The sequence below is a fragment of the Myodes glareolus genome, chromosome 17 (genome assembly GCF_982192425.1).
Source record: "Myodes glareolus chromosome 17, mMyoGla1.1, whole genome shotgun sequence".
In the NCBI taxonomy this organism is placed as follows: Eukaryota; Metazoa; Chordata; class Mammalia; order Rodentia; family Cricetidae; genus Myodes; species Myodes glareolus.
Window position 1 is genome coordinate 127,020 of NC_142042.1, and position 13,400 is coordinate 140,419.

At 40.6% G+C, this 13,400-nt stretch overlaps 1 protein-coding gene across 2 annotated transcripts in view; it reads right to left on the bottom strand.

Moving 5' to 3' along the window:
- The window catches only part of Wls (Wnt ligand secretion mediator), an 87,495-nt gene extending 85,157 nt beyond the window's left edge, over positions 1 to 2,338 (bottom strand). Inside the window, exon 1 of one of the 2 annotated variants that reach the window (XM_085677484.2) lies at positions 1,988 to 2,338. In XM_085677484.2, coding sequence (XP_085533610.1) covers positions 1,988 to 2,093 — 106 coding nt within the window. In that variant the 5' untranslated portion in view covers positions 2,094 to 2,338. The remainder of the gene's footprint in view (positions 1 to 1,987) is intronic. The other variant, XM_048453492.3, reaches the window with a different exon arrangement.
- Positions 2,339 to 13,400: the final 11,062 nt, after the last annotated feature.

A 13,400-nucleotide genomic window follows, 5' to 3' on the forward strand; every position in this document is an offset into this window, starting at 1 on the left:
GAAGTGGGGACGTGGGGGTGGGCTTGCAGCGACAGGAAACTGTAATGGCTTACTATGTGAAAAAAAAAACCTCAAAGGGGAAGGTCAGACAAGGATAATAGGCCAATTTATTTCTGAACGCACAAGGTGCAAGAAATTTTATTATGGTCTGCCACTGAAATCACACAAGATCCAATAGCATCTAACTGCAACTGCTCATCAAGGGAAACAAGAGGTGTAATTGTAACCGCGGTATAATCACTGTGAGCGCGCCTAGACTGATGCTGCCTACAGCTCCCAGCAGAGAAATATTAAGAGCCTGGAAAATTCAATACAGAGAAAAAGAGATCCTACATGGCGTAGCAAAACAAAAGCCAAAGCGGGTGTGTGTGTGCGTGTGTGTGTGTGTGTGTGTGTGTGTATGTGTGTGTGTGCGCGCCCGCGCGCCCGCGTATATGCAGTGATAAAGCTGTTTGCTGTTTAGCAGTGTGTGTGTGTGAGTGCAGTGATAAGACTGTTAGCAGTGTGTGTGTGTACAGTGATAAAGCTGTTTAGCCGTGTGTGTGTGTGTGTGTGTGTGTGTGTGTGTGTGTGTGTGTGTGCAGTGATAAAGCTTTTTAGCCCACCCGAAGGACAGAGGCTTAGAAAACTCTGGTTTTAACATATACTGGATCTCCTCTAAGAACTCCCTTTTTGAAGCTTCTCCCACTCTCCTTTGTTTAAAACAGTTAGCCTCAATGTTACAAAGATTGGCAGTACCAGACTCTCTGGAATGCTAACCCAACACACCCGAGTCTAGAGGCAAAACACCGCGCCCATGACTCTCGGCTAGTCTGGAAAGCTCCTGCGTGGTCCAAGGGCTCCCGGGAAGAGCACAGACAACCCCCACTCCGACCTCCCTCCCCGCGCGCCAGCGTTCTTCCACCCAGCTAAGAGCAACAGCCAGCCCCAAGGAAGCCAAGCCTCCCAGCCGCGCCCGCTCCGAAGTTGGCACTGAAGTTTTTGCAAGGTTGTCCGGAATCTTGAGGAGGAAGGGACGTGAGGTGGAACGGACAGGGGAAGGAAGTGGAGTTTTCCGAATGGATACCGAGGCACAAGGTCGGCTAAGTCGGAAGCCTTTTTTTGCTGAAGAGGTCGAGCTAGTGCGCACTGGGAAAGTCTGGCGCCGTAGCTGGGGCTTGGGAGCTGTCACCTGAGGGCAGCCCAGGAGGGAGCAGGAAACATCCTCCTTGGCGCCAGGGGAGGACCCCAGATTTCCGACTCACTGGATCTTGGGGCTCAAAGCAGGGGGGGGGGGAGGGGAGATGGAAGAGGGGACAACAGGCAAATGCAACACCTTTCAAACCGGCGTTCTGCTACGCCCTCTCCAAGTTCGTGCTGGGAAATCAGTTCTCTCCCAAACCACCCTACTCCATCTCAGATCGAGTCCTCGGCTCAGACCAGTCTCCCGCCAGAGTTGGGTGGGGTGAGGAATGAAAACCAAGGGCTGAAGGGTTGAAACCCTAAATCCTGCCCTAGTCCCTTGCCGAGACAACCGAATGCATTTACACAAGCCAGAGCCAGTAACAGCTCGCGGCTGACACAGGGAGTAGCTACCGACTCTTCTGTTATTCCTAATAAAGTCGATTGCGTTGCCCTCCCGGAGCTGATTGGGAGGGAACCTAGAGCGAAGAGGGGGCGGGTGAGGGGAAAGAACAGGGGGAGCAATCAACTTTGCGACCCAGCACTTCCTCGCGATCCGTCGCCATGCTTAAGATCCACCCCCACCCCCTCCTGCCTTTCAAGTGGATACTGAAACTAGGCCAAAACTTTTCCCCTCCTTTTCTCTTTGCCACTAGACTGGATTGTGCCCCATGGAGCCCCATGGAGCTCTGCTTTCTTAAGCACAATAGCCGGACTAATTAGATCATAGAGGCAAGGCAGCGATACTGTAACAAGTAGCCCAAGAGGCAAAAGAGGGAAGGGCCGAAGAGAGGGAAAGGGGAAAGTTTGCAGCTCTCACACTTACCGATCAAGCCTCCCACCAGAAAGGCAACGATTTGAAAAACCAGCAGAATTCCTCCAACAATGCAGAGCTTCTTGGTGCTCATGTTTTCTATAATTGCCCCAGCCATTTCTGCGTCCCCCCCCCCCTTCTTTTCTCCTTTAAATAAATGTTTTAGGTTATGCTTTCGCTTCCCCTCTCCTTCTTCCTTGTCCTCTTTTCTTGGTGCTGCAAAACTTCAAGGGTGCAATAGCACAGCGGAGATGGGACCCAGACCACAGACGCCCGCGCGGATCCCTGGGCGAAGCCGCTCGGGCTTCCCAGATGCCCAGAGCTGAGACTGCGGCCGCCCGGCAGCCAGTGGACGCTTAAAGGAGCAGGGAAGCGGATCACATGACACGCCTCCCTCTCTTTCTTCCTCCCTCCCTCTTGCGTTTCCTCCCTCCCTCCCTCTCTTCCTCAACCGTGGCCCGCCAGTTCAGGGATCTGAGCTTCCGCCAGCTCTGGCTACCCGCTTTCAGGTTTGGCCTGCAGCTTGCCCGAGCAACAGCTGGTATCTTGAAAGGGGTGGCTGGTGTCGTTAAATGGGCTCGGCATAAACAGCCTTTCACATGTTTCCTTTTCTGGTTCCCAAAGTATGGGATTTAAGTCACTAGTGGGCCGCTTTGCAAACCCTTAACTTACACATTGAAACCACTCCACCACCAAGCACGAGAACTTTAGGAAGGAGGTGAATTTTTAAAAGTAATCTAATGATGGGTAAGTAAAAAAATAAAGAGAGGATATAAAGAGAAGAAATAAGATCTCGGTTAGGTTCCTTCTGCCTGGCCCTAGCCTGGGTTATACCTGGTTAAATCTACCACTAAACTGCCTTCCAAGGAACCAGACTGTCCAGCCAAACAAACCTCTGTTCCTCACTACACCCTGGACATCCAATCTTGGTCTTAACTGTTACCATAATGCTTTAAAGTTAATTCAAAGCCCAATTTGTTTTTAAAAACTCTTTGCTTGCTTTTTACACCACCTTTATATTTTTTCTAAGAGTTGATTCCCTTCAATTCTTCTCTTACACTTTCACCAATTATAAGGTCTTGTGTATGTACGTTTGTTTCCATTAATAAGCTATAAGGTCCTGGAAGATTGAGACCAAAATCAATTCTCTTTGTATACCCCCCCCAATAGTGCCTAACAAAATTCTCACACTAGGAGATCCTGCATAAACCTTTGTGAAATAAATAAATAAGGAATGTTTAAGCAAGCCCACAGTTTGCATTTCAAAAGCCTTAAGGATCTTAGTTGGGTTAGATAGCACACATGGTAAGCACTACCAGTCAGAGTTTCAGGTGGGTGGTCACAGCTAAGGAGGCTGAGTCAGGAAAATTAGGAGTTTAAGACCAACCTGGATAACTTTGGGAGACCCTGTCTCAAAATAAAAAGTAAGAAATGATCTGGGGATGCAGTTCTGTGGGAGAGTTCTTGCTTAGCATGTGGTATGAGGCACTAGATTTAAACTCCATTACAGGCAGAGAAGGAGAAAAGAGAATGCTAACTCTTTGAGAGATATGTTTATATTTATAAACTACTTCCAAGGAAAAGTGGTGGACAGTGATTTTAAAAGATTTCTTGGTCAGTTTGTCCTAGACTCCAGGGCCTTGTTTTTCCAAGTTTCATAAACTGCCTATTTAGCCAATACAACTCACATCACACCTTAGTTTTATAAAGGTGCCTCCTTGCCTTCCCAACACAAGTTTTACAAAGCCACCAGTACACCTGATTGATTTCTTGCTTCTTGTCCTCTTCCTTCGGAGGAACTATTTTAAGTACTGCCCTCCTCTGCACCTGCGTAGATAACACCATGTAAGATATACTATAAACAGGGTTATTCTTAGTCTCCAATTAGACAAGATACTCTTAAAGACAGGTACCAGGTTGCATCTATATAACACTTCATCTCCTTGGCCTCCAGCAGACCCTAAAAGTTGCAAGGCTGTAGGTGCTTTTTATTTATTGTTCCTTCCTTCGATTCTTTGTCCAACAGTCACTTACCTCCTTAATGTGTTTTCCTCTTTCCTTCCTGAGCACTAGAGGATACCAAACATGCAAGAGTATTCTGAAGGAACTACAGGATATCTGTTATTCATTGTATAGTGATAACCTGCATTGTAGTTGACACCTGGAACTCTCAAAAGGGATTATACAGCAGAACTGCTATGGGTAGCAGTGCTCAGAAGTGTTTGGGTGCTCCTTAAACAGAGACTGGCCAGTCACTGTAGATCATTGTCTTTTCTTTACATTTTCAGAAGACTATATCATATACGTGTGATAGAGAAAAAGGGAGGAAGAAAAAAGAGGAAAAGGAAAATTAAATTGAGATTTGCAACCTAAGTAAATGCATACCTGTAATCTTATATTCCCACTTATTGCCTCCGACCCAGAGAGAGCAATGCATATATATCATTTGCTGAAAATAGCAAAAATAGAGGTTGAAAACAATATTATAAAATGAACATCCATCATAAATGTTGCATTCAACATTTGAATATTGGTTGGCCAAAAAAAAGATGATGTTTGTGTGTGTGTGTATGTGTGTGTGTGTGTGTGTGTGTGTGTGTGAGAGAGAGAGAGAGAGAGAGAGAGAGAGAGAGAGAGAGAGAGAGAGAGAAGAGATCCTCTTTCCATAGGGGTCTTGCTGGATGCTGGGCAGTGAACGTGTTAAAACTGGTCTCCATTTCTATTGGCTCATGGCCTTTTTAAAATCACTTTTCTATATGGCTGTCCCTGCTTCATCAAACCTCAGCATAAAGTCAGATAGAGTCTTAGTTACTTTTCTATTTCTGTGATAAAGTCATGATTAAGACAATTTATTGAACAAAGAGTTTACATGGGCTTACAGTTTCATTGAGTTAGAGTCCATGATTGTACAACAAAGGTGTGACACCAGGAACAGTTGATTCCCAAGTAGGAGGCAGTGGGAATGCAAACTGGGAATACCTAAGCCTTTTGAAACCTCAGATCCTACACCTAGTGGCAAACCTTCTCCAGCAAGGCCACACCTCCTAATCTTTCCAAAAATTAAAAAAAGTAGGGGGGAGGGGGATACTCCAATTGAGGACCAAGTATTTGGACATATAACCCTATAGGGACATTCTCATTCAAACTCTCTCAGAGTGGGGCATTCTCATTCAACCCCATAGGTACCTTCCCTTGTGCTTTGTTGATAGTGATTAGGAAGGCTCCTTTGCATGTAATGGAAAGCTTTGAGTAAACTTGTTATACTTTTCTCATAAAGTGGGTTTTGTGATAGGAATATCTATACAAGATGCTTTAAAATTTTTAATTTCTGTTGTCTTTGCAAATATTAATAGTGACTATCAGATCATCATTTCTCAATGTGATAACATGAATATGTAGAAAAAAGCTCCCTGCCTCTAGATCCCTGACTAGTACATTATAGTTAGTAATCAGCTCCAAGGCTCAATGTTCTCACCTATAAAAGAGGAATAATAGCCAGGTGGTGGTAGTGCACGCCTTTAATCCCAGTCCTCAGGAGGCAGAGGCAGAGGTAGACGTTCGAGGCCAGCCTGATCTACAAGAGTTAGTTCCCGGACAGGCTCCAAAGCAACACAGAGAAACCCTGTCTCAAAAAACAAACAAACAAACAAACAAACAAACAAACAAACAAAAAAACTAACAAAGAGAGAGAGAGAGAGAGGGAGGGAGGGAGGGAAGGAGGGAGAGAGAGAGAGAGAGATAATAATACCAACATTTTGGTATATTCTTACAAGGTATAGATACTTACTATTTTTAATTATATTAAGAAAACATTAATTGAATCGATAATCTTTGTCAGAAAAATAAAACTAGGAAATAGGGGTATAGCTCAGTTGCTAAAGTGTTTGCTGAGCAGGTATAGACCCCTGGTGGGTTTTGGTTTGTTTGTTTTGTTTCTTGGTTTTTCGAGACAGAGTTTTTCTGTGTAACAGCCCTAGCTGTCCTGGAACTCACATTGTAGACCAGGCTGGCCTCAAACTCACAGAGATCCATCTGCCTCTGCTCCCAAGTGCTGGGATTAAAGGCAAGTACCACCATACCTGGCAGCAACCTAGTTTTAATCCCAGCAATGCATAAACTGGGTATAGTGACAAACATCTGTTAATTCCAACATTTGAGAGGTAGATAATCAGAAGGCTCAGAAGTCTAAGGTAATCTTTACTAACAAGGCCATATATTGAATTAGAAGGCAGCCTAAGATATATGAACTCTTGTTTTTAAAAAGGGAAGAAACTAGTAAGGCTTATCAGTGATTAGTTGTTTTTCAGGTGTAACATTTGATCATGTTATGAATACTTTTTTTTTAAAGCAAGTCAGTCTCTTAGTATATTGTATCCTCTTGACCCTCCTTGATTCTGAACTCCTTGATGCTACTATTACAAGTAAGTGTCACCACAACTAGCCTACAAATATTTTTGAATTATAATTTTAAGAATGACTAAGGATTATTTTCATTTGACAATGGTACTAATAAAGAAAATGTTTAATAAGAAATAAGAAAACCACATAGTGAAAGTTAACATTGAAGCACTCTATTCTAAAAATTGTTCCCTGAGACAGAGAGATGGTTCAGTTGGTGGGAGAAAACACAGAGGACCTGAATTTGAACCCTAGCATTTATAAACTCAGGCAAGACTGTACATGCCTATAACTTTTGCACTGCAGAAGGAAGAGAAGAGAGGATTGTTGGGGTATGTTAGCTACCAGCCTAGCTTCAAGTCCAGTGAGAGACCCTATCTCAAGAGAATGAAATGAAGACTGATAGGGGAAGACATGTATGTCTCCCTCTGGCCTCTGCACATAGGTATGTGGTATATACCTCTACATCCCCACACCCCCACACATGTACACACTCAATTGCCTCCAACCACCATGGAAATATTTATTTTGAGTCATCAGAGAGATGATTTCAGAGACAAGCTAAAAGACTGGAGAGGTAGTTAAGCAGTTAAAAACATTTGCTGCTCTCTCTCTCTCTCTCTCTCTCTCTCTCTCTCTGTCTCTCTCTCTCTGTGGTGTGTGTGTTTCCATTTCACATACTAACCTTACAAAAGAATTCTTCAAATCCAAACACTTCAACCTCATCATCATATGAAATAGTTTAATATGCAACCCAAGCTTCTGCTGTATTAGAACTCACTCCCACCAAAAGATTTCCATTTCACTTTTCCATTCACATTTCATATATATTTCAGACATTAGCCTTATTTATTCCTAGCTTATATCTTACTATCTTACTGGTTATATAAACAAGGAATGTTACTTACCTTTTAAGTTTTAACCTTTTTCAATTCTTTAAAAAATATTAGTAATGTCAAATATGTCACGATGAACATTAAAGAAAATAATGTAATTGTGCCAAACACAGAGTAGGCATTCAACAAATGTTGCAATTATAAGGGAGGCAGTTTCTGTTCCCAGAGAGCAGAACAAAACAAAACAAACCATAAATCCCCTAATTATAGTCTCTCTTATTAAATTACCTCTTTGAACCCAGGCAACCTGGAAGGGCAGGTAAAAAACTTTATAGGTTTCCAGAAGCCTCTTAGTGTGATGAAGCCAGCAGCTTGAAGTAGCCAGCCTTTTGTTGTTTCCCAGGCTTAAAAGAGGCTGTAGGAGAGAACTGAGGTGCCTTCAAAGTTTCAGATCGCCTATGCTGCGTTGCTGGAGTACAGGTAGAGCAATGACCTTACTGTCTCTTATCATGTAAATATGGGATCCAAACTAAGTGCTCCCCAACATCCTGATGACTATTTTGCCTCCCCAGAATCTCTGTATTATGTTATCTCACAGATCCTCTCTCTGTTCCTCCCTATGATGGCAGCAGTACACAGAGACACATGTCCTGCTGACCAACAACACTCTGCACCATGGCACAGTGTTATTGTATAGATTTTGTGAATAGGTGGATGATGGGTGAACAAGGTACAGTCCTTAGCGGCTCAGAAACCCAGAAAGTTCTCCCTCCCTGAAACACAGACAGATAATGGCAGGAAGTATACCTTAGACAGCCACAATTCATGTCCTAGCAAGGGAAAAACTGGCTCTGACACAGTTCAAACGTCCACTCTTACCCCCAAAGTCATTGCAGAATATCTCAGAATTACTGTAAAGCACATCAAAAAAATTTTTTTTAAAATTAGTATTCTAAAAATGACATTTGGTCCTCACACTGATAGAAAACTAGGTACCTGAAATTCTCCAGTAGATGCAAGATAACATTCATCTTTTCACCAAGTGCATCATTTGAGAGCATTGAGAGGAGGGGACTCAACAGACACTCTCAGGAGCCTCATGTGGAAGGCCCTGTGACTTCATCTTAGCTTTGTTCTCCTCCATGTCAGCTATATTTTGAAACCACCAAAAGAGACAACTTAAAGAAAATACCATGCAAGGCCATGAAAGTAAATAGAACTCAAGGCCTGCCATCGCCAGATACTCATTCCTTCTACCTTTGAGGTCCATAACTTACTTTTTTTTTTTACAATAAGCATTTTGGAGTTTGCAGGCCTCTCTTTTGTCCATATGTCTTACTCTTGTCTCTTTCTCATTACTTGACTCCCATCCAGAGCAAATTTCCTCCAGTGTACCTTAAGTACTGACGATTCTTGCTTTGCTGGTAGTATTTTCTGCTAAGAGATTTTCCAAGGTGAAAAATCTATTTTCAAGTTAAATGACTCATAAAAGTAATTGTCAAGCACAATTACATAGTGTGTTGAATTCATCTTTGAAAAATACATATTACGCAGAAGACATGCATCATAAAATTAATTTTAACTCATATAATCTATAAATTGCTACTTATATTTTTAATTATTTTGTTGTCATGGTATGAATTTATCTTTGCCTAAGAGTTTTAGGTACTTCACAAATATTTATTTAATTTATTTATTTATTGTGTGGGGGTGTCCATACATGGCACAACATGGGTGTGGAGGTTAGAGGACAACATATGGAAATCAGTTCTTTCCTTTCTACCATGTAGTTTGGAGGATAGAACTGAGGTCATTGGCTTTAACAGCAAGCACCTTTATTTGCTGAGCCATCTCTCCAGATCTTATAAATATCCATTTTAAATAACATTAGTGAGGTAGAAGATTCAATATTTCTGATATATAACCTCACGATTGAAATCAAAATGCTTTGATGAGACTTCTTCTCATTTTGCTCATCTTATATTGTGTATTTATAAGATGTCACATATCTAGCATAGAAAACAGAGGTTTGCTATCACCAATATTACCCTCTATCACCTTCTAGAATTTTCTTTTTCACTGATTTTTGTTTCATACCTTCCCTTAATCTTTCAAGTTTTCCTAAAGTGAAAATTATTTTTCCCCTTGAGTCCTTCATTTTCCAATCCATTGCTTTCACTGACTTCCCTTAAAATACAACTTCTGGTAAGTTCCCTTTGCTGGCTTTGGAACTTCACTTCTGCCATCATTCCCAATCATTTTAACATTATGAATTCCAAACCTAGTGTTCCCGTAACTCTCTGACAGATGCCACCAGTGAACTGTGTTGATGTTCCTACTTGACATCTTAAAGTATTCCTCCCTTCCCCAGCTTCAGCAACTTGGCTCTATCTTATTTTCTTAGTGATCTAGTATCTCTTTTCTTAAACCGGCTCCAGCTCTCCTACTCACTAGCAACTCTGAGCAGTTTCTCCTTCACTTCTTTGCTTCTCAAAGTGTGCAAGCAATCAATATCTTTGAACTTGACCTCTTACTTGAACTTTAAGCCTGCACAGCCAGGTGTTTCCTTGATGTTTCTGCCTTGAGAAACCACATGTGACACCAAATGAATTCTTCCTAGTATTCCAATGACTCATACTACATAACTTAAAGTCATCCTTTGACTATAAGCCATACATCCTATCAGTTATTTCAACCAGATTCTACCACCTTATTCATGAAGAGCTAGCTTTACTTCTCTTCAAGGCTGACTCTCATCACTTCTCTAACTTGGACTGTAGAAGACATTCTCTATAGGGTCTCCAGTGTCTGGTTTCCTAAAATATACAGTCCAGTGCATACATCATTTTAAAACTCTGAATCCGTCCTCCTTACTTTCTGAATATAACTTGGCAGCGTGTTCCCATTGCTTATGAATCAAGGCTGCCTTAAAAAGCCATGCCAGCAAAATCTCAGAGTAGTGATATCTATTATACAATAACTTTTGCACCCAGATTCTCCAAGATACTTGTTTATATTTATTATGCACAATTCACATTCTACCTTAGTCCTTACCTCTTGTAACTTAGCTTTTTGAGCAAATCAATTATTCTTATGAAGGTATCACCAAGCTACTATCTTGTAATGTTCAGCCTGTTACATTACTTAATTCAGTCTAGTTATCTAGATATCCAACATGAAAAACTCACAAACATCTGAACTTTCTTATCAATATCATAAACTAATACTTAGCATGTCAGAAACTATAAATAATTATCATAATAACAACAAACACCTGTACATACTATGTGATAGCACTTGTTTGAAGTGAGGTACGGTGTTCAAATATACATCCCTTAGAACTAAAATACCATAATACTGTGAATCTCAGATAGTTGTAATAAGGACTAAATATTTCAAGTGTAACTATAACCCTAGAGATAAATACAATTATTTTTTTATTTAATGCCATTCTCTAACCACAAGAAAAGCCTTGGTTCAGAAGTATCAATAATTTGTTCAAGATCAAAAAGCTGATAATATTTAAGGTAAATTTTCAACTCAACACCATGATGTAACAAAGTCCAGGCATGTAACAGTCACTATATTTTGATTTTTACTCCAATTACAGTAACTTAAGGTCTTCTATGTTCCAAGCACTGATATATTATGTGTGCACATATATTTGCATATATGTCTCTATTATGAAAAGCCTATTTAATTTTTATAGCAACTTCTATAAAATAGGCAAGGTTTTTCTCCTTGGATATCTTTGTATTTAAGACTTGCAGAAAGAAAACCACATCAAAATTCAAACTAATATTCCAGAAAAACATGAAAATGAACACTTATTTCCAAATATTATTCATTATTAGATTTAGCATAAAACATTTGGAGGCTGAGGCTAGATGATAAAGTTCTAGAGCAATGTTTGTATTTTAGTGAGACCCTCTCAACATAAAAATTGAAGCTGGGTATGAAGCTCAGTGATAGAGCACTTATATTTGGCTCTCGTGTGTGAGGTCCTGGGTTCCATGCCTAGCACCACACATATAAAAATAAAGTCTAGTCTTTTAAAAACCATTTGAGAATTCCTTGGAATTTTAGCTTTCTCAGACCATTTAACACAAAGTTTTAGTTTCATTCAGGTGTGAAAGTTAAGGCATTTATATTCATTCAACCATCTTATTTCAGCAAACATCACTGCTATAGTATTTTCTCTTATTATAACAAATTTATGAATTTAGATAAATAATAGCTTACAGAATAGAAGCTTATTTGGTGGAACATGGTAACTTCTCTGCTTGGCATCAAGTTTTCTTGCTAACATGGTTGAGGGCATCCCATAGTGGGGCAGATAAGACCTGTCTTCTTACTGACCCTTACTAATTCTAACTCCCCACCCCAATCTCTATGCCTAAATACTATTAATGAGAAATTGGAGATCAAGTATCTACATATGAACTGGGGCTACATTCAGATCACAATAACCAGTTTGTGTATTGTACTGATTCTACCATACACTTGGAATTTACTCCCTATGATCTTAGAGAATTCATTTACACCATTTACATCTCATCTCTCTTCATTGTAGCAGATTTGTATAATTGCTGCTAGGATTTCAAGTTTTAATACACATTAAGGGCTTGGATCAGAGCCTTGGCAGGGTGACATTGCCTAATGGACTGCTGTCGTAGCAGTGATAGGTGTTATTGTGTTATCACATAGGGTTATGTAGAATTTTGGGACAGGAATAAGCAAGGAATAATTTATTTTGCATTAGAGGAAGAGAAAAAGTGCCACTAAATCTTCAGAGAAGAAAACGGAATTCTAGGTGTTATGAAATATGATAGTTACTTTTCAAATACAGAAAATTATATAGATGGATAAAGTTAAGATCAGAGAATAGAAACCATTACAAACTGTGGTCTAGCTAAAGAGTTGCTACATGTGTAATCCTGGCAAATTGAGCTGAAGTCCTATAGCCATGTGAAACAGGAACACAAAGGTGGAGGAAAAAATGTTGTCATTAAGATTATACATCTCTGAAAGCTATCATTTTAAATCATGTTTATTACTAGACTGGTGATAATAACACCCTCCCTTTATTTTTGTAGAACCATTTTCATACAATTTTAAGATACTATCTCAGTAATATTCACAACGTTGGAGGTCTTTCCAATTATAATTATCACTATTGTCCATAAGAGCAAAGAGTCATACAAGGAAGGATAAACAAACATCAGAGTTGCTGAAAGGTTACTGGTTGATCCAGAAGTGAGAGTCTGGTGTGCAACTTACTTCAGTGTTGAAAATAACAAAATCACACAATTTCTAACAATCTTTAACACCCCATTCTTCTGTTTGTCTTTGAAAATATCTGAAAAAACTCTGAAAGCAGAGTGCTAGAACTGGCCTTGTCCCCTAGCTACACTGACGAATATCTTGCATATCACCATAGAACCTTCATTTGGCATGGATAGATATAGGGATAGAGACCCACCTTGGAGCACTGGACTGAGCTCCCAAGGTCCAAATGAGGAGCAGAAGGATGGAGAACATGAAGGAAGTCAGGACCGCGAGGGGGTCGTCCACCCACTGATACAAGGGGACTGATCTAATGGGAGCTCACCAATGCCAGCTGGACTGGGACTGATGGAGCATGTGATCAAACCGGACTCTCTGAATGTGGCTGTCAATGAAGCTGACTGAGAAGCCAAGGACAATGGCACTGGGCTTTGATTCTACTGCATGGACTGGCTTTGTGGTAGCCTGGTTTGTTTGGATGCTCACCGTCATAGACCTGGATGAAGGGGGAAGGACCTTGGACTTCCCACGGGGCAGGGAATCCTGACTGCTCTTAGGACTGGAGAGGGAGGGGGAGCGGGTAGGGGAAGGGAAAAGGGAGGTGGGGAGGAGGTGGAAAATTTTAATAAATAAATAAATTTTAAAAAGAAGCCACATTTGATTCCATTTCTGTGTGTTTAGAACTTTTGAAAAGCTTTCTCAAGTCTTTTGTGGGTGTAAGTGCCCCACATTGGAATGCCTTCTGTAGGCCAAGTTTTTCTGTGTTCTAGCAACAGAGATAGAGTTCAAAGGTTCAAAAATTAAAGTTTATATTTTATTAATATCATGCATAATTGTCTACAATAAAAGTTCTGTAGCTGAATTTTGTTTAGACTTTCTCAAATGATGGGTAAATGCCAGTCACT